Source organism: Panicum virgatum, chromosome 9K, assembly GCF_016808335.1.
Source record: "Panicum virgatum strain AP13 chromosome 9K, P.virgatum_v5, whole genome shotgun sequence".
NCBI classification, from domain to species: domain Eukaryota; kingdom Viridiplantae; phylum Streptophyta; class Magnoliopsida; order Poales; family Poaceae; genus Panicum; species Panicum virgatum.
The window spans coordinates 44,144,546-44,169,316 of record NC_053144.1 but is presented as its reverse complement, the minus strand read 5'-3'; the positions used below and the strand labels follow the sequence as shown (position 1 = coordinate 44,169,316).

General features: G+C 44.6%; 5 protein-coding genes and 1 non-coding gene across 7 annotated transcripts; 3 read left to right on the top strand and 3 right to left on the bottom strand.

Moving 5' to 3' along the window:
• The first annotated feature begins 356 nt into the window (after window positions 1-356).
• LOC120651583 (uncharacterized sugar kinase slr0537-like) lies at window positions 357-3,360 on the top strand. The gene is made up of 5 exons (XM_039929125.1): window positions 357-900; window positions 1,199-1,464; window positions 1,579-1,696; window positions 2,106-2,314; window positions 2,689-3,360. Exons 1-5 carry the CDS (start codon window positions 544-546, stop codon window positions 3,116-3,118), a joined length of 1,380 nt encoding a protein of 459 aa, XP_039785059.1. The 5' UTR covers window positions 357-543; the 3' UTR covers window positions 3,119-3,360.
• A 932-nt stretch (window positions 3,361-4,292) lies between these two features.
• Window positions 4,293-6,426, top strand: LOC120651584 (uncharacterized protein At2g38710-like). Its single transcript, XM_039929126.1, has 5 exons — window positions 4,293-4,572; window positions 5,093-5,212; window positions 5,374-5,488; window positions 5,617-5,710; window positions 5,935-6,426. Exons 1-5 carry the CDS (start codon window positions 4,469-4,471, stop codon window positions 6,153-6,155), a joined length of 654 nt encoding a protein of 217 aa, XP_039785060.1. The 5' UTR covers window positions 4,293-4,468; the 3' UTR covers window positions 6,156-6,426.
• A 24-nt stretch (window positions 6,427-6,450) lies between these two features.
• LOC120651585 lies at window positions 6,451-7,963 on the bottom strand. 2 transcript variants are annotated; one of them, XM_039929128.1, is made up of 3 exons: window positions 7,764-7,963; window positions 6,693-6,779; window positions 6,451-6,598 (listed from the first exon to the last, which is right to left on the bottom strand). In XM_039929128.1, exons 1-3 carry the CDS (start codon window positions 7,902-7,904, stop codon window positions 6,551-6,553), a joined length of 276 nt encoding a protein of 91 aa, XP_039785062.1. In that variant the 5' UTR covers window positions 7,905-7,963; the 3' UTR covers window positions 6,451-6,550. The 2 variants fall into 2 exon arrangements, with proteins under 2 accessions (XP_039785062.1, XP_039785061.1); XM_039929127.1 differs by lacking the exons at window positions 6,451-6,598; window positions 6,693-6,779 and adding an exon at window positions 6,797-7,476.
• Window positions 7,964-8,190: 227 nt separating this feature from the next.
• On the bottom strand, window positions 8,191-10,640 carry LOC120651582. Its single transcript, XM_039929124.1, has 3 exons — window positions 10,146-10,640; window positions 9,899-9,985; window positions 8,191-8,577 (listed from the first exon to the last, which is right to left on the bottom strand). The coding sequence occupies exons 1-3, from the start codon at window positions 10,536-10,538 to the stop codon at window positions 8,449-8,451; spliced, it is 609 nt and encodes a 202-aa protein (XP_039785058.1). The 5' UTR covers window positions 10,539-10,640; the 3' UTR covers window positions 8,191-8,448.
• Window positions 10,641-17,179: 6,539 nt separating this feature from the next.
• On the top strand, window positions 17,180-18,207 carry LOC120651581 (abscisic acid receptor PYL10-like). The gene has a single exon (XM_039929123.1). It carries the CDS (start codon window positions 17,300-17,302, stop codon window positions 17,897-17,899), a length of 600 nt encoding a protein of 199 aa, XP_039785057.1. The 5' UTR covers window positions 17,180-17,299; the 3' UTR covers window positions 17,900-18,207.
• Window positions 18,208-22,456: 4,249 nt separating this feature from the next.
• On the bottom strand, window positions 22,457-22,544 carry TRNAM-CAU. The gene is given in 2 exon segments: window positions 22,457-22,492; window positions 22,507-22,544. It is a non-coding gene; the product is annotated as a tRNA-Met (tRNA).
• Between the last annotated feature and the right edge of the window lie 2,227 nt (window positions 22,545-24,771).

Below are 24,771 nucleotides of genomic sequence, written 5' to 3'. Positions count from 1 at the left end.
CACAAACGCCTCGCTGTCAACGAGAATGTTGGCTACCTCATGCACAACACCGTTAAATTTCAGAATATTCGCTCACATGGAGAGTCAAATTCAAGACCTCAAATGCTACCGCATTAATTTCCCATGTCATTCCAAAGATGATGACCCGTAAAAAGCAGATGGGCGCCGGCCCAATAAAAGGACACGCAAGTTCTAGCCCATCGATTAACGAAGCCCAAAGACGGAATACCAAAAATTGTGAGCCTCACGTTTCAGAGGGAGAAGCCTTCTGCAACCCCCATCCTATTTATTTTAGTTTTGTTTAATTAGTATTTTTCATTCATCCGTCACAATCTCTCTCTCTGCGTGTGTGTGTGTGTGCGGGCCTTTTGTGATAGGGAACGAGGCAGCGAGGCGGCGGCCTCCCTGGTCGGCGGCGCCCCCCAACCCTCCTCTCTCCGGATTCTTCCCACCTCCAGCCCAATCCGTTTCCACCTCAAATACGGCACGCCACGTCGCCACGGCACGGCTCGGCTCGGCCCGGCGCGGCGCCCCACCCCCCCGATGGCGCTCGCCTCCGCCACCGCCGCCGCCGCCACGGCCTCCTCCCCCTCCCGCCTCGTCCGCCGCTTCTCTTCCTCCCCACCTCCTCCCTCGCTCCCACCCCTCGCCGCGCGCCCAGGAGCCGGGAGCTCCCCGCGCGCCTGCAGCTACCAACGGCTCGTGGTGCGATGGAAGGGTAGGTCGCGAGCGCTCCTCGGGGGGTTCTCGGACGCCGGCGCCAGCGAGAGCGACGACGATGAGGAGGATGACGCCCTGCGAGGGGGGCAGCGGGAGGGCGAGGGCGAGGGCGCCGTCGAGCCCGCCGCGGCGGCCGCCGAGCCTGAGCGATGGGACGTGCTCGGCCTCGGCCAAGCCATGGTGCGCGCATCTTCTTCTTCCCCTTCTTTCTGTGCGTTCGGTAACTGTTTCTTGTTATTAGTATGGCTTACGGAATTAGTAGTAGCCGCACCCGAAACACACTTGTGATGGCTAGTATGCTTGGTGACAAGAACGGCTCGGTGTGCAACATTCAAACATCAGTGGTTCCTCATCTGTATTTTATCTGCCAAATATGCTAGATAGAACTTCTAAACTGTAGCTCAACATTAAGCCAGTACGGATGTGTTGCTGAGATCAATGCTGATTTGTAACTGGTTTGTGGGGGTGGGGCAAACAGGTTGATTTCTCAGGGATGGTGGATGATGAGTTCCTCGAGAGATTGGGCATAGAGAAGGGCACGAGGAAGGTTGTAAACCATGAGGAGAGAGGACGGGTCTTGCGCGCCATGGATGGGTGCAGCTACAAGGCTGCAGCCGGAGGTTCCCTGTCCAACTCACTTGTGGCACTGGCCAGGCTTGGAAGTAGCCGGTCTGCTGGGTACCCTGAGCTCAAAATTGCGATGGCTGGCAGTGTGGGCAGCGACCCACTAGGTAGTTTTTACAGGTAATTTACTGATTTGGCACTATTTTTGTTGCATCTGATGCCCGTGTCCTATTTCTGCACAAAGCCTTGAGAGCATTGGCTGACATTGTGCTTTTTGTTCAATCATGCAATTAGGGCGAAATTGCGTCGTGCTAATGTGCATTTCTTGTCTAAGCCGGTCAAAGATGGGACCACCGGAACTGTCATTGTTCTAACAACACCAGATGCGCAGCGAACTATGCTTGCGTATCAGGTCAGTTCCTTTGCTGACAGCTCATCTTTTTCTGAACTTGGTAGATATACTCCTATTTACACTTTGCTTATGCTATGCCTTCTTATCCCTCCTACTTTATTTAGATACCTCAGGGTAACAACTTGTGTCTGGAAATTAAACAGTTCAGTGTCTGGCTTCTTATGAGTCTTTTGTATCTGAACTATGGATATTGATGTGCACTTCATCAAGTGAAGTTTCCAGATTTATTTTGTCATGGCACTGTTTGTAGTATGAATTGGGAAGCAAGAATTACCGTGAGATTTTAATTATACATCCTTTAGTCAGCCTGTATTTTGGCTAAGTATTCATTGGCCAATCATCTAGATACGCTGCTGCACATGCAATTAAAATGTGCCGTAACAACACCATGCACTTTCTGACTTTGCAGGGTACATCGTCAACTCTGAGTTATGATTCAGACTTGGCCGATTTAGTGTCCAAATCAAATGTACTAATTGTGGAAGGTTATCTATTTGAGCTGCCTCACACAATTGAAGCTATCAAGCAAGCGTGTGAAGATGCTCACAAGAATGGTGCACTCATTGCTGTTACAGCATCAGATGTATCTTGCATCAAGCGTTGCTACAATGATTTTCGGTGAGACTAGCCTCCTTTCAAAGGATTTCCTGTCAGTTTCACAGCTTGCGACCACCTAGGCCCAGTTACATTCTCAAATCTCCATGAGCAATCTTTAACTTGCCTCCATTGATAGTGCATGTCCACTCTAAAAAGACGAGTGCTACGCATCTAAAGTCACCTTAATGGGCTACACAAAGGGCTCCTTATTCTATATCTGGTCATATCACTGAAAGTAGCAATAGAATCTTAGGGCATAATTGTTCATTGATTAGTACCATTAAATTAAGTGTTGTTTATGGTTTCAAAACTCATTATTATTAATGTATATCAAATGCATCTATACTATGGCATCACTGTGTAACACTAATGACCATGAACCGAACCATTTTCAGGGATATTGTAGGAAACTATGCTGACATACTGTTCGCCAATGCCAACGAAGCAAGGGCGTTCTGCGAGCTACCCTCAACAGACAGCCCCATGTCAGCCACAAGATACTTAAGCCACTCTGTTCCCCTAGTATCTGTGACCGACGGCGTGCACGGCTCCTACATTGGGCTGAAAGGTGAAGCAATATACATCCCTCCACCACCCTGCATACCTGTGGACACCTGTGGCGCCGGCGATGCATACACTTCAGGGATTCTATATGGCATCCTCCGGGGTGCTTCAGACCTGAAAGGCATCGGCCTGCTGGCCTCACAGGTAGCTGCTGTTGTTGTCGGGCAGCAAGGCACACGCCTACGGGTTCAGGACGCCGATAGACTGGCTGAATGCTTCGCTCATCACCTGGATAGTTTGGAGTTCTGTTCAGATGTTTGAATATGACGTTGCAAACATCTGATTGTTTCTGGTTTAGTCCAAACCCTAGACATCTATATGTACATACAATCCCTTCCCTTTTTAGTAGGTCTAGTACATTTGTTCAAGGCAGGCAGCCGAGCTGGAGCTGGGAAAGGCCTGCCAGCCCATTTGGTACCCCTTACCATCATTGCCCATAATTGAAAACAAACAGATTTCATTGGACACGGAAAATACCGCGGTATAGTTCATGTTTTTTTTTTGTTCAAATGGATTGGATGAATGCTACACAGTGAGCGAGACTATGAAATTGCGGCGTTGCAATACGGCCTTGCTGGATCGGATTCGACCTGGTTGGGTCAAACATCGCCATCGCATGCGAAAGGTTGCTATATATATATTGTCATTAGGCTTTAGCACTGGTTGGTTCACCTAAAGCAACAAATCCCCCCTGCCCCCTGTGCTTGTTCTAACCGATGCTCTAACTTTGTTTGTTTCGATCGAGTTTTATTATGGATAAAGAAAAGAAACAAATCAGCGGAGATGCAGCTTGCAGCACACGCAGCCTTTCAAACTGAAGAGTGAGAGCAGAGGAGGGACTGAAGAAGAATCAAGAGAGCAAGGAAGCTACGCAACATGTCATGGTCGAAAGCCTTCCATTTTCGACGGAGAGAAGTTTGGGAACGGAAACAGATGACAACGGTCTCAACGTTAGTTCTCCACGGAATCCAAGTAATAAACTTTGAGGAATCAAGCAAATGTACTGCCGGAATCGTTGACGTGTCAGAGTCACAATATTTAGTCACTCTATTCTGTTGGTAATTAGTAACAATATTTTTTCTCACATCAAATTAGTACCAATCATCAGCCACCAGCCAGCCAATATTACTTTTCTCTCACAGCAAATCTGCACCGGCCACAGCAAACCAATCAGATCAAGATGCTGCTATACATCTCAAAAACTGATCGTGATCTATTTAAATCTACATGTAATGACGGGTTTGGATTATGAGCCTGTGATGCAATTGAAAATCTATTTAAATTTATTATAAATTTAAAGTTGAAGTTGGAGACGAACACGAACAAATTTCATTTCCAGCAATAGTAAGAACAGCAAGGACTGTGTCTACCCACACTCCCGGGGGCAAAATCGTCCATAGAAAAGGGAACCCCGCTCAGGCAAAAAGCCCACGCCAAGGGGGATTTGAGAGAAAGAAGAAACAAACGCATCGCTTGCTTCCGCCTTCCAACCTCCTCTTCCCCCACCCCACCGCCCGATTCCCGAGGCGGTCGCCGCCCCCGCCGTTGTCCCCCCGCCCTCGGGGGAGACGACGTAGCCCGCCGCGGCAGGCTCCACCGGCGATCGGCAGGATGGTGGTGGCCACGGAGGAAATGGCGGTCTACTGCTTCGACACCCTCGTCGCCCACTTCACCGGCGACCAGCCGCCGCCCCCCGCCTTCGAGGACGGCAACCAGTAAGCCCCCACCCTCCGCGATCGAGCGCGGGCCGCGCTGCCCCCGTCGTAAGCAGGGGTTTCCACGGCGATTCCGATGTGGGTTTCCGGTCAATTCGTGGTAGATTTGGGCAAAAGGCTGCCTTGGTAGATTTGGTTCCACTCGGCTCTTGTGGTAACAGGTTCGCCATCCGATTCGATTGATCACTTGTTGGTCCCAGCGATTGAAGTAACTGATCATATCGCGCGCCGCTAGTTTCGGTTGCATAGCAGAGGGAACCGTAGTAGCCAGTTCACACTGCGTGCCTCGCCTCTCGCCTATCAGTAGAGTGCAGGTTTCCTACCCCTTGCAGTTATCTGTCCGAGAGTATGGGAGACAAGGAATCTCACTGCTCCACAGCTGGTCCTTTTTAACCATGTCATCTGTAGTGCCTATCAAGGCTGTTCAACTGTTATATTGAAGAGTTGTAGTCTCGGATAGAGGTTTTGTTGTTCTATCATACAATGACTGAACTCATTTGGTCAAATTTTGTAACTTCAGCCCATTGTTTGTGACCTGGAAGAAGGCTACCAATGGTTCAGAACCACGCCTCCGGGGATGCATAGGAACCTTGGAGCCCCGGCAAATTGTCAGTGGCTTTAAGGACTACGCATTAACTAGGTAACTATTGTTTCGGCATTGAAATCTTGTTTGGTTTTCTTACTGAATTGCCTGCTCGGTGCTCAAAACATTTGGTGGACTTGTGCTAGTGATTAAAGCAATTGTGCATTTTGTATTGAGTAATGATTAGGCATATGGTTAAGCTTGGTATCCTCTTGTAGTGCCCTGAGGGACCGGCGCTTCCCCCCGATACAATCAAAGGAACTGCCAACCTTGGAGTGCGCAGTATCTATACTGACTGATTATGAAACTGCAGAGGGCTACCTCGATTGGGAGGTTTACTTCCACACACTGTTCTCAGATATTAATTTCCTTTCTGCATGTTCTGCTGCTCTCACTCAACATTAGGTATTATTGTTTCACCAACTTTTACATCAAAGTCATTTTCTTTCTTGTGAATGCAGGTTGGAAAGCATGGTTTAATCATTGAATTTACAGACCCAGACTATAACATAAGATGCAGTGCAACCTATTTACCTGAGGTTGCCAGCCATGAAGGTAAATTAATTGTTTTTCATCTATCTAACTAATGCATGCATTTTTATTTTACGTAGATTGTTATGTACATATGAACACCATCTTTCAGATCCAACAACAACAACAACATAGCCTTTTTTCCCAAGCAAGTTGGGGTAGGCAATGAAGATTAAATAAAAATTTGACCAGTACATTCCCCATCTGTATAAACAATCTGTAGCTTGAGGCTAAATTGTTTCTGGCAGGATGGGGACACATAGAGACTATTGACACGCTGATGAAGAAGGCAGGTTACCATGGTGCCATCACTGAATCCTTGAGGAAGAAACTCCGTGTCACCCGCTACCAGAGCACCCTATACACCATGCACTACAGTGAATATGTTGCATATGTCAAGAAGAATAGAGGTGCAGCCCCGACAATTAATGGGGTGCCTGTAGTTAATGGCTTCAAGCCAGGCCATTGATTTATCCATATTGCAAAAGCTGAAAGAACAGTTTATAATTTATCTAGGAGCAATTGGGGTGATAACTTGTTTAAAGAGTTCCCACCCCTCATAGCTCATTGATCTAGCACCATCTCATCCCAAGGAAAGGGGGGCGCCATACCAACATGTCCCCAAGAATAATGTCTTCCTGTGATGGATGGTGCTTATGTATCTTTGAATACTTTATGTGCTTCAACAAGTGCAAATTGTCTGGTGAAATTAATTCATTCGAGGTGGTTATTCCTATTAATCTGTTGTTTGCCTCAAGTCATAGTCTTTTTATCTGATCTTGCACCAATGTCTATGTAATCAGGACAAAATATAGTAGCAACTTACAGCGACGGTCTGTAGCATGGCAATGCCCTCCTGTTCCTTCATTTCATGCAATTGGACGCAGGCACATCGCACAAAGAACAGTAGCACTGCATTGCGCAGAACAGTCGATGTACATATGAATGTTATAGATACCTGCCAAGAGATTTAGGAAAAGATGCATGGGATGAATGATAAGATTACCTTGCCGCAAAGGCTCTCATGAGGGGTCTTGTCGAACGGGAAATTACCACACAAGTGCCTTGGATGAGGAAAGTCTCTCAGTGCCACCTATTTAATTCGCCATCACCAATAAGATGTTAAAGATTTAAGTATGCCGTGTATTTGCGATGAAATCATAGAAGATGAAACGATCACAAGAAGTTATAATCGTGCATGGTATTAATGCGAAGAACATTAGATAGTTTAACGTGCCGATTGTTCACATTGGGGGCATGCTTAATACTGAATACACACTGAGGACTTGGTAGATTCATGCAAGAGATCAAACGCTCACGGCCGGAACCTATTATCAGACTACAACGACGTCCTCATCATCTTCCTCGTCGAATATCCTTCTCTTAGGGGACATCTCAAGGCAGTGGTCATATGAATCTTCTTCAGCACCTTCGACGGCATTGTTGCCAACAGGTTCACGCTTCACCACCGGTTTGTCAGGAATGACTTCGACACCGATGCTGTCAACTGGTTCGAGCTTCACCACTAGCTTGCCAGGAACAATGTTGACATCGTTGTAGCCAATCTCATCTTTGTATCCGCGGGAAAATTGGCCGTCGTTCTGATTATGGCCATGGAGTTTGGCAGAAGGCTTGTCAATCACAAACCTGTCCGCATCAATCTCGACATTAAGAGGACACATTTCATTTTCATCGATCTTGTAGGGGTTGTCGCTGCGATCACCAGCAGCAACATGTTTAGTCAACACTTTCGCGGAGCCCTCCGGTTGATCCACTTCAACTTTAACGATCTACAGGTCATGACAGGAAAGATGCTGTTGCAGTTTGTGATTGAATCACATATGACTTTACAGTCTTTCAGAGAGCAAAAATTTCCTTGGATATCGGTTATAGAATTTCCCAAGGAGCTAGAAAGTTAACAAAACAAAGCACTGTCTACTCCAAAGGGATGCCTACGACTTAACAATATTAAATCATTGTTGTACAAACTTTTAAGAATAATTGTTCTACAAAATTTTAACCTCCAGGTAGATTTAACGGTGAAGAAAAAAGGAACAAGGGATTAGAAAGGGCTAACCTTCCCTTTTGCAGCAACAAGAATCACATCATCAGTTTCCTTCAGATTCAGCTTCTTCGCGAACTCTGCAGGGTCTATCTCTACGCAGTCGTCGTCATCACTTCCATCAGGCTGTTCTTCGACATCTACTATCTTCACCATTTTTTCCTGTCAATGCCTTTTCCCGTGTCCACTTCGATGGGAAGAAAACCCACAGAACATGCCCGTTTATATAAGCAGAGGGCAGCGAGACTGATTTACATCTCCAATAAAAACAGGTTGCAGAATTCGAAGTGGCATACCAGGCAACGAGGAGCCTCACGTGGGAAACCAAGGGGCGCACAGATACTAATAAATGCAAGCCACTTAAAACAGTGGGCACTGCGGTATCTTGAAGAATTTGCAGGTCCCTTGGGTTAAAGTAAACGCACGGCAATTGAAGGGAACAACTCAGAAACCAGGAGGCGCATGGATGATGGACTTTGATTTAACACAAGATGTTTTGCTCATATTACACCTTTCATTCAGTTTGTGATAGGCTACCAGCATTCATTAAATTGATCCTGCATTTGAGACAGGATCTATCGCGGGTACTAACCCTCTGTACAAGTTGCTGCAAAATAACGTTCCTATCAGAACAAGCTGATGAACGCTTGCAAAATGACAATTGCCAGACCTAGAGTCAGGATCAATTTGACTTGGCCAATTACATCGCCTGTTTCATCATCAATCTCTTAGTCTTCCACTTCCTGTCCTTATCTGAAGCGTGGCAGTGCCCTTCATGACCCTTCCAGGACATACATGGAGCAGCGACATCGCACACATAGCAGAAACACTGCAAACAAGATGAGCACAATATCAGCCAAATCTGATATGTGATGGCAGTAATGCAACTTTAACATTGTGGGGTTTCCGATAACAATAAAAATCCTTATTGCTATTTTAAGTTCTAGGAGGGCAAAGTAACCTTATTGCTATTTTGAGTTCTGGAAACAGGGAAAATTTACCTTGCCACAATAACACAAGTACTAGAAAAGGTAGTAATGCATTTCAGTTCTTATCCAGATAAACAACCAAAATAAACAAGACAATACAGAGCTAAGGCCTAAAGCAACATGGTAATCTAGTCCACTCAACCATGCTACTCAAAGAATCAATTATAGGATACTGTTACTGGCATGGCAACTGACAGGTATGTGTTACACATGCAACTTGGGAAACTAATTAACTGATCACCATACAGCGAATAACTGCTTATGATGATTCGCACAAATCTTCAATTTTCTTCCTTGAACTTAATGAAGCTACATTAATTAATTCATATAGAAAAAGAACTGCGCTAAAATGCCATCACAATAGTGCTTGCTACTACTTACAAGACCCATCAAACTTGTGAAAAGCAAAGATATGCAAATGGCTTTATTTTCATACCTTGAAGGCTTGAACTTAAATGGATGCAAGCATGCACACAGTACACCTATGCTGTCAGCAACTACCACTAAGTTAGAGTGTAATGTAGTAAAGATCGTTAGATTCTTAGTGATCTCATAGCATTTCATTTTTATCTTCTTGTTCGAACCACAACAGTGCTTGCCAGGAGCCTTGAAAAGCACACACGGACAATGATGTACCATCAGGGAGTCTGCTAGGAAAGATGAACACTATTTGGTGGCATTCTGATAAGTGATCAGCCTTAGTAGTAATGCAACTGTAAATTGTGGAGCATCCAGTAACAGGCAACAATTTATCATTTGGTACATGGGAACTAAGCAAAGCAAATTTATATGGTATTGTGTTTATACCATAATAACAAACAAATTTATGTCTATTGGAATCCAAATAGTTAAATAAAGTGAACATGGTGCAATAAGATAAATGAACATGGTAAATGGGTGCCTTTTGACGAGAAGATGGAATAGCAAGTTGTTGCAGCCAACATTTATAGACATGAAAATAAAAAATGTATGTTCTACTTTGCCACTTTAGCAACTAATCTGCATGTCATAGTATACCAAACAATTTCTCGTAGTATGATATTTACAAAAAGCTTCATTTTCATCCCCGGACTTAATGAACAATGTGCACGATAAGCCTTGCCAGTCTGTAAAACATCACGAGCAAGGTGTGGTAGGCTTGGACAGTTGGACTGGCAGTACCTTGTCACAGTGACGCTCATGAGGCGTAGTGCTAAATGGGTTCTTGGCGCAAGCAGACCTCGCATGTGGGTAATCTCTGCACGCCACCTGCAATATCGCAAGACCGCACATTTCAGATGGACGGCTCGCCCTTTCGACAGCACATCGGAAAGATCCTAAATTTCAGATCGACGCCTCGCCCCCGCGCTACCACCCAAACAAAAACGAAAAACAGAGACCGTGTTCTGGAGTCCTGTCGCGCGCGTACCTTGCCCCGCTCAGCGACGACCGCGATTTCGTCATTGGCGGAGGCGGCGGGGCCCAGCTTGGTGGTGGCTGAGAGGGGATCCTCAGAGAGAATCTGGCATTCCTCGTCGAGTCGCCGCTTCTGCTGCGGGGACCACATTTCGATCTCGTCGTCGAGGACGAGCGGCGCCGCCCTCTTCCGCCCCTTCTTCTTGGAGCCGCTGCCCCCCGTGGGGCCTACCCCCACGGACATGTCGGGGGACGACGGGATTTCGATCACAACCGGCGGCGACGCCTCCGCCGCGGGGACCTTCGCGGCCGTATCCGCCGGCCCCGCGGACGCCGAGCTCTTAGCCTTGGCCTTGGCCGCGGGCACTGCCGCGGCCGCGGGCGTCGACCGCTTGACCTTCGCCATGGGGAAGGAGGGCGGGGGCCGAAACCCTAGACGGCGGGGGGCGGTTGATCAGGTTGGGGAACGTTGGGTTCGGCGGGCGAGCCACCGAGGAAGAAGAGGGAGGGTTTTGAGTTTTTTTTCCCGATTCGAAATGCGTAGCGCCCGAACCGAATGCCGGCACGTCTGACTGACGCGTGGGCCCTGGAAGCTCGGGACCAGTGGGCGGGGGCGGTGGCGGCATTCTGACTTGTGGGACCGACGCAGTGGTTGGGCCTTTCGGGCATGCTCGGATAATTTGGGCCTAGAGCGATTGCATGGATCGAGCCCTTTTACACACATGTCTGTACTTCCATTGCAGCCAAGCTCTATATCGGGGGCTTGTCAAGCCATACTCGAGTAGCATGCCCAGCTTGAGCCGACACGAATTGTTAGCAGCTAAACATATTATTTGAAAAAAAGACAAACCCTTTTCTTTTTCAAAAGGAACTTCCGTTGCACTAAACAGAACAATATGCTAGATCACTGACCACCAGATCATTACAATTTGGAAACCTTATTAGGTAATAGACAGACAGTCAGATTCCACTTATCTAGCGCAAGTAGGCGTTTTCTTTTGAAACACAGTACAGAACACATATGCTCACATACATGTAAGCATACTCACTTTTATGAATACATATATACAATCCAATCCTTATTGTGAGTATCTATCTCCGAGAGACTGAGCCGGCTGATCATCAAGATTGATGAAGTTACTATAGGCATCTCGCTATCAATGGGCATATCCCTGCCACTGGAAAGTAGCGCCGGCTAAATTTTGGAATAAATTCAGAAAAATACGAGCAGCCGTGCTAGGTCGAGAGCTCGAATCCGGATAGGTAGGGTCCACCATAAGAAATCTTACCAGCTAAGCTACGCTCAGTTCTCTAGCACTAGTTGGTGGTTATAGCTTAATTTTAGCAGATGATTATACTCAGCCATGTTAAATAGAGGGAGGCGCCATTTGCATTATTGGATCACCTGGAGCTAAATGATTTTTTTCCACAAAACATGGCACATACATGAACGTTCACAACTTCACATAAACAACACACATAATTACCATATGAACATCCTCAAGAAATTTGATGAAGCTACTAGACATACTTCGTTGTTGTTGACGCGTAAGAACAATTAGCAGTACCAGTACCAAGCCAAAAACTAAAATGCAAGTGGTCAGGGGTCGCAAGATTCGTTTCGTCGTCGGGAGCCACATGAAAATGCGTAGCTTTGGTAACTTCCAGTGTTGTTACATTAAGAAAAATGAGAACGGCGTCAGCTCTGCCGTGCCTTTGCGTCTGATGGCGAGAGGTAGGTAAGGGGAGCAAAAGAAGTATTGTTTTTTTTTTGAAACGAAAAGAAGTATTGTTAGGTGTACACCAAATTAACAATGCCGTGTGGAAGTACCCTCCTAACCTAGTTTACTATCCAAAAGGTATGAGGAACTCTGACGAACTCGACACGCACCTCCCGGTCAAATCTGGCTTCATCAGCAGGAATACCCTTTACCCGCAAAAAAAAAAAGCAGGAATACCCTTCTGAAGGGCAGGGCATGGGCAAAGAAAGCCTGAGACTCTGAGAGGGTAGTAAACAAGTGTGAAAGGCCCCTGGTATTGGCGGCGGGGTTCCTGCTGGCCTCCAAAGGTCAGCTCGATCAGGACCTGCAGGTTGGCAGCAAGCAATGGTGGGCTTGGGTAGGGCAGGCCGGCACCGGCAGTGCATGGGAGGACCACCCACACAGACACAAGTCGCAGTAAGGAGAGAGCAGTGCCAGCCTCGGTACGTGTAAGCGGCGGATGGTGATGGGAAACGGCACTAGACCGATCAGATGCAAGTCCTAGGGGTGGTAATGGGCCATGGCCCTAATGGCCTCTTCACAGCCCAATAAAACCCTTAAAATTTTTAGTTCAAAAATACATATATTTAGAGCCCGGCCCTTTTAGGGCCCGATCCTTAGATTTTCTAGTTCAAAATGTTGGGCCCTTTACCACCCCTAGATGCAACAGTCCAGGCAGGCTGTGGCTCCGCCCCTGAGACAGGTCAGATAGAGGGATACAGTTTAAAAAAAAGGGGTACTGGGTACATACACCGAGTTATCGACTACTCCTTGCAGTGCATCCTAAGTTATTAGTCATTTTGATTTTTTTTATATTTAAAAACTTCATTATACATCTAGGCATAATAAATAAATATAGATACATAGCAAAAGTTATAAATCTAGAAAAGCTAAAAACAACTAATAAATTTGGACGGAGGGAGTAGTTGGTATTTTTTGAACTGGCTTTTCCAATAAAAGAAGTGTCCCTTTTGACATTACCCTGAGCCGTGCAAGAAATAATGAAAGCAAGCATAAACTTTTGGCCAACTTGGCTGGGAAACGGTGACGACACCACGATTTGAATGTTCTGCTTTGGCGTCCAAGTCGCAACTGTCGTTGCTACACCCAAATTCTCGATGCGGCGGGGCCTGCGCGTGCCAGGCATGCGTTGGTGGTGGCCTCCCGCTCGGCTCCTGGCTGGAGCTTCTCTCAGGCAGGCCCACCCCAGAATTAGCGGCACGCTGATTGGAGAGCCCGCTGGGGCCCCCACATGCTCGTATCCGGACCGAAAACGCCTACTCCGGCCCCACCCCCATCATCCCACGGCCACGGGCGACGACGGTCGCTTCCCCCAATCATCTCGCGATAGCATTTTTTTTTTTGATGAAACATCTCGCGATAGCATTGTTCTAGCAAATTAAAACAACAAATGCTGACAAACCTAGAATACCTCTTTTAGATGAAATAGCACTTTCAAAGTTAAGATGACTAGAGACTCGCCAAACTTTGGATGTTTATTTGTCTTGTGAACTCATGGTGATAATCACGGCTACTAATGACCCGTCACTAGTTCAACAAAGCCTAAGAGTTATTAACAGCTCACCCGCAAGTTAGAAAATTGGTGATAATGGTACAACTAAAAAGACTAGTATTGTGTTTAGAGCACCTCTAGTAGATTACTTATCTCTCTCTAGAAAAAACTATCCTTCAGTAATGGAGGTGATCCAACAGATCACCAATTCTATGGCCGATACCAAAATAGTTTTTGTGATCGTCAAAACACACTTTTCTCTTACTCAAATGTAGGGGATTCTTCGCTCCACTCTATTCTTTAAGTAATCTACTACATCACTTGCTACTAAAAATATAAAAATTATAATTGATAATGGTATCAGAAAATATATGTAGAGGGAGTATAAGAGATAATCTGACAGAGATGCTCTTACAAACTTGCTACCTTTCATAATTGATAGCTCACGTTGCTTTAACACGTCCACGATCTTTAATGCTAGAAAAGAAATACAATTACTATTTTCTTGATAACTTAACATTGCTATACTTTGACGAAATCATGACCCTTTATGCTAGAGAACTAAGCAATCGTATCTCATTACCACTAAAGAAACCATCACTTTAGCAAACTCTCGGCCCTTGTGTCCGAGAACAGCCAATTGTTCCAGCTAAAAAGAGCTCTGCTTTAACAAACCATATCTTTTATGCTAGAAACATACAATAGTTACAACTAAAAGTGGGGCTGCTGGCACTTGGAGGCTCCTCTGCACCCTTCCCTCTGAAAAAAAGAAAAAAATAGTTACTATGACAAGCCGTATGCAAGAAACCCACTAGCTAAAAGAGTGGCGGTGTTGAATTACAAATATGATGGTTTTAAAAACCTTGCTATGTTTTTAACGGACAACTAACAATATTACTCCTATAATTATGATGGTGCTAAAGACATTTGCTTAAACAACTTTTGCAGCTTAAACTTTCATAATTTTAATAAACTCACTTGTTTCGAGCCATCAAAAGTTAACAAAGAAGCCATAAAGACACTGATGGCTTTTACAGTTTAAATAGGCATAGCTTTAGTAAACTCTCTTTTTTTCAGTCATTAAATAACCAAATCAAGAAGCAGTAAAGAAACTAGTCTTTTTGGGGCTTAAATTGTGGTAACTTCAAGGAACTCTCATGTTTTCGAGACACTAAAATTTGTAGCTTAAACTGTTAAAACTTTAAGGAACTCCATTGTTTTCGAGGAATTAAAATTATAGGCAGCCCTTGCATTCGTGACTTAAAGGTTGCAACTTTAACAAACTTTGTTTATTTATTATGAAATTAGCAGAGAACCACTATAGAAATTGATGGTTCTTGTGGCTTTAATAGACACAATTTTAGTAAGTTTATTTGTTTTTAGGCTTTTAAGATTACCAAAGAACCCCTATCTAGTTTGATGCCTACTGCAACTAAATTTTTACTATAAACATTGACAATGAAACGGGCAAAAAAATATTGAAGATTATACTATAACCAAGCCAAAGCTCTGAATAGAGGGCTTTTTTACTAACTAGGAGAAACTAATATATTTGGCTCCCTAGCTATGTCACTCACACTACTTATTGATTGAAATTAGAACATTTGTCTTACATACTCAACATACTTAAGAACTATCCTTACAGCTTAGAAATGGCTCTCCCACTACTAAATAAATGTCACTCTTAGGACTAAAATAGTGGTTAGTACCCTATAGAAATAGAAAATATTTATCTCTTTAAGGGCTGCCACCATAACAAGGTTGCAGTGTATGCTCGAATCTGACAATCCCCTTTAAAATCCTCATGGTGAATACTCTAGAAGTGCAAGATTTTCATAGCCTAAAAAGTCAAAACATACAAAAAACGCTTGTTTTTGAGCCATAAATTAATAAAGAGACCCACATACTTTTGTGACCTAAATGGTGGCAACTTTAACAAACTTTCATGTTTTTAAGCCATCAAAATTAATAAAGAAATACATTTACTTTGTTTTTGAACCATTGGAACTTACAAAAAAAATCCTAAAAATGCTGATGGATTTATGGACTTAAAATGCTTGCAGCTTTAGCAAACTCCCTTGCTTTCGAGCCATTACAAGTAATAAATCCATACATGAATGTATGGATTTTGCGGCTTAAATTTCTACTATCATAGTTGCTTCCTCAGTTTCCTTTTCTATAAGCCATACATGTATTTATTGAAGCCTCACGGTCTTAATATAACAATTAGCCTCACATGATACAAGTATTGTTATATGAGAATTGACATCATTAGGTTCACATTTGGGAAATGCTTTTCTTATGGTGATTATTTTGTGCTACAAACATAATAATATAAGAAAAATAAATATTCAAAGCCTGCTTTTGAAATAGAGGGACTAAAAAACACCTCAAGAAACCATAAGACCCTTAATAACATACAAAATTACTGCTAAAAAAGGGCAAACTCATAGTAGAGTGTTTTTACCATCAAGGAAATAGAGCAAATTTTCTTTTATGGCCCCTTCATTGTCACTCATATTATTACTTATTGATTGGTAATTAAACATGTATTTTATAAACTAATCATGCTCAACAACTATACTCTACAGCTCTAAAATGGCTCTTCCCACTCTAGACAAATGCCACTTATAGCTACAATGGTGACCAATACACCAGAAACAGACCATCCTTATGTGTTAAAAAGTTGTCAGCTTGCCACACTATAACAAACTAGCCGTGAACATGAACCAAGGATCATTTTTACAACCACACACGATGTACACACAAGAAATGAACTTATTTTTATAGCCTAGACTGTCACAACAAACTTTAACAGATTTGCTTCATTTTGAGCTATATTATTAACAAAGAACATTGAAAACACAGAAACTAAAAACTTTTATATATAGCTTAAATTGGGGGAAACTTGTAACAAACTCACTAATTTTTTTACCCATTAAGATTATCAAAGTACCATTACAAAAAAAATAAAAACTATTACATAAACTGTCATAGATTTGATAAATTTGCTTGTTTTTTGTCCATACAAAATACACAATAACGATGGCTTCTATGCTTTTAATGATCAATGATTTACCAAACTCACTTGGTCAACGGCTTAAACGATCTGTTCATTACCAAACTCCTTTGTTTTCGAGTCACTAGAATGATCAAATAACCCCACAAAGGTGATGACCTCTGTAGTTTGAATGGTAGCAACTTTAGCAAGGTCACTCGCTTTCAAGAATATAAATTTAAAAGCTTTTGCAGTTTAAATAGTTCAAGAGGTTAAAGTTGGCAAAGAGCTTTTTGCGGAGATGTTAAAAGTTAAAGAGGACCTCTTAGAGCTTAAATAATCATGATTAAAGATGAACATTTTACGGCTTCAACAGCGCTAGAGTTCACATGACAGCCTTGAGAAGAAAAAGTCGATTACTATAGTGGTCCAGCCTGCTGCTTGAACAAAATCTCCTTTTTTGGCCAATAAAATAATGAAAACCTACAAATAGTTGTAGATTACAAAAGAAGACAGACTAGCCAATTCAAAAGAAGAATCATCAAAAAGGAGATTACCATATAGTAACATATAAAAAAAAACTACTATAATAGACCAGGCCCAGAGTGGAGGGATGGTAGAACCAGAGGAGAATTGGTCTGGCCCCACACGTCGGTGACACTGTACAACCCTCCTCCAAGAAGAGGAGCGAGAAAGAGGAGAGGGTGTGAACTGAAGGCAAAGCAAAGTGAAGGGCGAGAGGTAAGCAAGAGGGCAAGAGGTAGAAAGCCCAAATCCCAATTCCCCATCTTGCCCCCTGTGTATTTATTAAATAAACTTGCGCTCCAGCTCAGTGGTTCTGCTCTCCGGCCCTCCCTCCCCTTCCCACCCCAGCGAATCCAATCGAGCCCAAGGCGATGGAGCAGCCGGGCGCGGACGGCGAGGTGCCGGCGGGGCTGGGGCTGACGGCGGCGGAGTACGAGCAGCTGCGGTCGACGGTGGAAGCGCACCACCGCTACGCCGTGGGGGCGGGCCAATGCTCCTCCCTGCTGGCGCAGCGCATCCAGGCGCCGCCGTCCGCCGTCTGGGCCATCGTCCGCCGCTTTGATTGCCCGCAGGTGTACAAGCACTTCATCCGCAGCTGCGCGCTCCGCCCGGACCCCGAAGCCGGCGACGCCCTCCGCCCCGGCCGCCTCCGCGAGGTCAGCGTCATCTCCGGCCTCCCTGCCAGCACCAGCACGGAGCGCCTCGACCTCCTCGACGACGCCGCCAGGGTCTTCGGCTTCTCCATCACTGGCGGCGAGCACCGCCTCCGCAACTACCGCTCCGTCACCACCGTCAACGAGCTCGCGGGCCCCGGGATCTGCACCGTCGTGCTCGAGTCCTACGTCGTCGACGTCCCCGACGGAAACACCGAGGACGACACCCGCCTCTTCGCCGACACCGTCATCAGGCTCAACCTCCAGAAGCTCAAGTCCGTCGCCGAGGCCAACGCAGCCGCCGAGCCGGCGGAGTAGCGGCGGCCGGAATGAGCAAGTGAAGAAAGCAACAGCAAGTTTTGGGTGTTTCTGTAATTTCGCTTCATTGGGAAGGGTTTCTCTGAATTGAATCTGATCATGGATGGACTCGGACAGGACGAGGGGGGATCAGCTTGAATTAGGTGTCATTGCAAGGGTGCTGCACTGCTGCTACCTGTAATAATCTCTCTTTCTTCTGCTGGATTCCTTCCGTTCTTCTTTACTTATTATTCTGGAATTTGGTTAATTTCAGCTTTATGTGATTGGAATGATTCCTTAGGAATTGCAGCGTCCCATATGTCTTTGCATTGCATATTGCCATTTTGTGTTCAACTGCATTGCATATTTGCATGTGCCTATCTCATTATAATGTGATCCATGCATAGTTTGATGATCCTCATAGATGGCGAAGTACAAATGCAAGAGGAGCCTGCTATTGCTAGCACTACTGAACCAAAGATTAATTGTGTCCATTATGTAGTTCCATTCGTGTCTTAGGCTCTTAGCAGTTGTTGTCTGGTGATGACTATGCATGGTTACATGCTGTGGTAGCAACTGAATTTTTTGAATTGTTTGAGAATGCATGGATCACTGTGGTGTTCAATTCTTTTTCTGTCAAGATTCAGATGAGCTGGTAGCCTGGTTCTGTATTTTGTGCAGGCACCTTGGAGCTGGAGTTTTCATTGCCTTGTAGGGGTACTAGCATCATACTTTTGAGTAAATCTCAGGTTGCTCCAGCTTAGCAGTACGTGAGGAAATAGCAAGTGTCATCGATTCCTTAAATTTGATGGGCTATCTTGAGATGCTCGTTTAAGTATTGTGGCTGGCAGAATGTTTGTCTCTTCTTGCCATATTTTGCTGCTACGTGTACACTGTACTCCTTCCAAGGCCAGTGTTTTGGAACAAGCGTCAGATGTGCTATGGCGACGCTTGTTTTGTTTTTCATGGAATGGTGTAACATCCCGAAAATTTACCAAATCAAATCACGCGCCAAATAATTTCAAAAATCTCTTTTCAATCGTTGAGCTCAGTCCACTCAAAATTCATCACTGTCCTGTCTCCCTGTTCGTCCTCGTCCCGTGCATCACGCCCGATCGGCGCGCGTGCGAGTCCCGCAACGCCGCCACCAGAACCGCCACTGGCCGCCACCGCCCGCCGCCGTGGTGACACCTCCACGGGCCGCCTCCGCCCAAATTAAGGGGGGCATTCGATCTCCCGCGGGCCCCTCTCCCTTTTCCCCCTGATCCCGGCCGCCGGCGAGGGCCATCGCCGGCGCCCAGCGCCCCTCCCCTATTCTGCGTCGAGAGGAAGGGGATGAAGGGCTATTTTGCCCTTAAGCCCCTCCCCTTCTTCCATTTTAATTAAGAACCCCCACCCTTTATAACCTTTTTTGCAAAAGGGCCCTTGTCTATTTTCTTTATTCACAAATAAACCCTTCCACTATAAACTTAATTTCAATTATACCCCTACACTTTTCCGGAGTGGCCCCGATGTTTTCTAAAATTCCAACCAAGTCCCTGTTATCTCAGAACTAATTGCAAAAAGGCCCCTGATCCCCGGTTTAACCCTAAACCCTCTCTGACCTATCATTTCATGCGCCAAACAACCTCCGATCGACCTGAAACTCTACCACGCCAATTCTAACATAGTTTTGGCCATGCCATTAGGAAATCGCCCAAAAATATTATTCCTATCCCCAAATCTTAAATTGTTTCCGATTCGAGCTCATTTTATTTTATGTTTATGCTTGCTTATGTTGTTCGTCGGTTGTGTTGTTTCCGCCGTGTATGACGAAGTAGAACCGATTCCAGAGGAGAAACCAGAGGAGCCGGGAGACCAGGAAACCGCCGCCGCCGCCGCGTACGAAAGCGAAGGCAAGTCTCATCGATCCCTTACGTTGACTATGATTGATCCCAAGTAAGGTTAAAAATAAAATTTGCTAGACTTAGGGATTGCATGAGACGATACACTGAGGGATTGAGAGAAACCATTGACTGAAGCCATGTTGCATATCGATTTACTGTCAGACTGGCATATTATCAGACCTTGTTAATTGATGAAACTGAAATGGGAATGAGACCAGGGCAGTGTGGAATGTGTTGGAGCATGCGCTACCGTGGTGGTAGACTTGCGACCGAGCGTTGTCGTGGTGACACCTCGGGTTTGGTTGGTTATGGTTGTTGACTGCCCTGATGAACCTTAAGGACCGTGTGTTGTGGTGCCATCTCACCTAACCTACTTTCAGTACTCACATGAGTTTGTATGGGCAAACCTTAGTCTAATCCCACTGGCTAACCTGGTAGTCGTCCGGGTGGATATATTTTGGGGTGATACATGGATTGGTCAAGACTCCGGGGGTTTGTGGGCGACTAGTCGGGGTTTGAGCCACGGCTGGGTGTCGGCTATGACGGAGCCGTCTCTGGACGGTGAAGTGCGTGTGGGTAAAGTGTACAACCTCTGCAGAGTGTACAATCCATTCGAATGGTCCGTGTCCTCGGTTTGGACAGGTTACGGTGTGGACATCTCAACTAGTGGAGCAAACTAGCCCCTGAGATGGATGACTGTTTGGGTTATCTTTAATACTACATCTGTTATTTATCCTGGTTAATTAATGGACCTTTGCGTATTAATCTGTAACTCCCTCCCCGTAAGGGTGAGGTGGGACTTGCTGAGTACTTTCGTACTCAACCCTTGTTGATTTTTTTTCAGAGGATCCTAACTTTGTGCCTGAAGATTACGAGTAGATCGTGTCCGCACCCAAGCTGATCGAGTGGAGCCGTGATGGACGAAGAGCTAGTCTTGCATGTTGTTATGCTACTCGTTATCCTGGGGTTATTTGCGGTAGCTTTGTGTTGTCACTTTACTCCTCGTGTACGGGTTGAATAAAGTTCTGTATGACTTTGGACTCCACTTGATGTAACATGTATTGTACCGGAGACTTGCTTCGGTTATTAATACATGGTTTAGCCTCGATTTTTGGGGTCTGGGCGCTTCAAATGGATATCACAATCTTTCTGTTGTGGTTCCCGAGCAGTTTTTTTTAATCAGATCAGTGTACTCATCTTGTACACATTTTCTGGCGTTTTGCTTGAGCTTGGCATGGTCATGTGCCGATTGGGTTGTTAAACTGTAGTTAAAAGAAAAGGAGTAACCATACTTGCTTACACCTTTCTGGATCCATTTCAGTGATATGATCGTTAAATTGTTTATTGTTTTAATGGCGTGATCGTTGAATTATTATTATTATTATTATTATTATTTGTAAAATTCTTCCCTTCCGAAGGTTTTACAAAAATTGTACTATCTCTTGTCAAGTTTGTAACTATTTCTTGTAAAGTTCTTTTTGTTCCGAAGGCCGCTGCACCTTCGAGAAGCCATATCTTGCAATGCCTAGGAAAAGCGATGGGAGATTCAGACAGCGAAGGGGGGAAGCATGTATAAGATGCTCACAAAACCAATGGGCATTTCCTTTTCTATTCTGCCACACAAGACCATACCAGAGAGGTACAGTACCTGCCACAAGTGAAAAATCGAAGAGATTCCCGGGAGCAATGACACTGCACAAGCCACCGGAAATAAAGCCTAGGGTGCTTTGGAATGACGAGTATATTTATTTAGGTGCTCCACTTCCATCTCACCAATCCCCTTTGCTTCATCAGCGATTCGGCATCACCCAAAGTTATGAGCGATCAACAGTGTCTTCTCATAGCCTTTTCCACGTCTTTCTTGCCAAATCAGTTCCATCACCAACTGGTTTAGATTCCTTCTGCTTTGCAGCCACAATTGAAATGAAAAGCTGGTGGAAAATCCACATATCCCTGAATAAAAAATTAATGGGCTGTGATCATATGCTTGTGCTCCAAAAAATGAAAAAAGAAGAAGTGGTCCCTAGATCAACAAGTAACCTAGCGTCCTGGTGATGAAATTGCTCGAGACTCTCATCAAACATTCAGACCTGATGAGATCAATCTTGGCTTGTCCAAACGAAAGGAAGCCTAACAAGGGTCCACCACATTCTAGCTCATAATATACATTTCTTGAAAACAAAAGTCGCTATCCGTATCGGAGTCTTCATAGGCTGACTTTGAAACGCGGCTATTTCCTTGTAACCACAAATTCACTGAAACACAAGTCCTGCAATTCCAATCCATTATAAAAAAATTTTGCAGCATAATTTCTTATTCTTTACATGGGAGAAGCAGAGGTGTACTGCAGGCTGCCGTGCCGTCGGAGATGATGAGAGAGAGAATTAAAAGTCTTGGAAGCAGTTGCACCCACATGGCGCTGTCTTTGGGACACTGACCTCCCCTCATCAACTTGCTCAACTTGCCCTAATAATCAAAAGGACAAGGACTAGGACTAGGCATGGCATGGCTGGCGAGGATACCATCATGTCAAGCTCAACTCATACCATTAAATATTTCTCAAAAGTCCAACAGCTAGTGATCACTAGATCACATCATCGGGGGAAAAGAAATCTTCAAAAACTTTTAGTCTGGAAATTTAGCTTGTGGCCACGATGCAGACAAAGTTGCAGAGGCAAAAAAGAAAAAAAGTTGGGGTGAGAGAGGCTCGAACTCTCGACCTCAGGATCACTCACGATTAGCTATGAGACCTACGCGCTAGCCAACTGCGCCACCACCCCGTTGCTGGCACCTCTAATCTATGAATTTATTTAATAAAATAATCAAAATATAGAAATTCAGATCAGGCCGCAATTTTTTTTGAGGGTAGATCGAAATTATGAAGTCAGCATTAGAAATTAAACAACAGATTACTACACTACAACTGTGAGAGCTGAGAGGCCAGAGTCATTAGCTCTGAAATTTAGGACAGACGCTGTGCGCACCAACCAAAGTCGCTAAATATTCGCAGCAGCAGGACCTTACCAGCTTCATCATTAAATTTCAAGGGAACCCTTAAGCTTCATAAATCCCATTGCGCCAAAGCGAAGGCATGAGCAAAGCTCCAATCCAAGTGAAATTAATGCAGATTTCTCATAAATAAACTTTTATTTTACAGATGAACTACAGTTCCGACACGATCGTTATTGTCGCCATCATGACATGGATCCGTAGAAGTGGGAAAGAAAAATCAGAAGAAACTGAAACGGGCGAGATCGATCACCCTAGCGCGGACACCTGGTCATCCCGTAGGCCAAGGAAGCAACCGGCGTGGGCCGGCACGCTGCGCGCCATTGCGGGGCCGCCGAACCCCTTGTAGAGGCCCCTCACGCCGTTGGCGGCGAGGTTCGGATCTTCCTGAATTCGTCCATGGAGCCCGGGTACTTGGGGTTCTTGTAGTCGTCCACCTGGAGCACGCTCTTGACGACGTCAGTCGGGTACGCAGAGCCAAAGAATGAGGCGCTGGTAGGAGTGGCAAAAGACTGTCAAATTTGATCTAAATAATTTAAAGATTGGACCCTAAAAAGACCAGACTTAGTCTTACACAATTTTAAATTAATAAAAAATTAAAAAACTAAATTGGATTGTGAAATAACCACTAAAGCTATAGCTTATTGCCACCCCACCCCTGGGCCCGATCGCCACGATCATGGAGCCCCGGCCGAGATGCAACGTGCCTTGCCCGCGCGGCGATGACCTGCTTGATCGCCTCGTCCATGCCGAACATGAAGGCGCTCTGGCCTTGCAACCTGATGACACGGCATCAGCACGAAAGGATCAGTGCTCCGGCAAATGTTGGTTGCCTACCTCATTTCCGATATGTATTATGAAACTAGCAAGACGGTACAAATAGCATGGGTATCTAGTCTTTTTTCCTATGCTAATATTTTGCTTCAAAAATTAAATGTATGCCAACAATTCCATGTTAAAAATTATATAAAAAAATAACTTCTAACATGGAATGAGTAGAAAAGATAATAACTTATATGGAATATATATTGGTATTTATTTAAATTAATAAAAAAATAGTTGCATATTTAACGGGAATATAATTCATTATTTTTTATGCACGATATACATCTTTGACTGAGGGTTTTTTTATACTCATATATTATCCTTTTATTTTTAGATAAAGATCTAGTTGAGTGGTTTAATGTTTGCCACCAAATGTAATAATTATAATAGTTTACAGTTCAAATTGAAATCTTAAAAGAGCATACATATATTACAATTTTGATCGACATTATGTAGCTATTTTTCGTATTTATTAATTGTTTTCAACGTTAACTTTTTAACACTAGTTCGGCCCGTTTTGAACGAGTTTCGTAAAGCAACCAAACGGTCCCAATGCACCTAAATAGTACGAAACACACCAAAATATTAGTTTAGGGTCCAATAGGGTGGATCGGTTGCGTTCGTTGTGAAAAATTTCGACGCATCTTCGTGGTACGAACTTTTGCACTTGTTCGGCCCGTTTTGCACCGAGTTTAGTAAGGCAACCAAATGGTCCCGAATGCACCAAAATAGTACGAAACGCACCAAAATATCAGTTTATAATCCAATGGGGTGGATCGGATGCGTTCGTTGCGAAAAACTTCGACGCGACTTCGTGGCACGAACTTTTGCATTAGTTCGGCCCGTTTTGCATCGAGTTTCGTAAGGTAATCAAATGGTCCCAAATGCACCAAAATAGTACGAAACGCACCAAAACATCAGTTTAGGGCCCAATGGGGTGGATCGCGTGCGTTTTTGTGAAAAACTCTTACGTGACTTCGTGGCACGAACTTTTGCACTAGTTCGACCCGTTTTGCACCGAGTTTCATAAGGCAACCAAACGATCCCGAATGCACCAAAATAGTTCGAAACACACTAAAACGTCAGTTTAGGGTCCAATAGGGTGGATCGGGTGCATTTGTTGTGAAAAAATCCGACGCGTCTTCGTGGCACGAACTTTTGCACTTGTTCGGC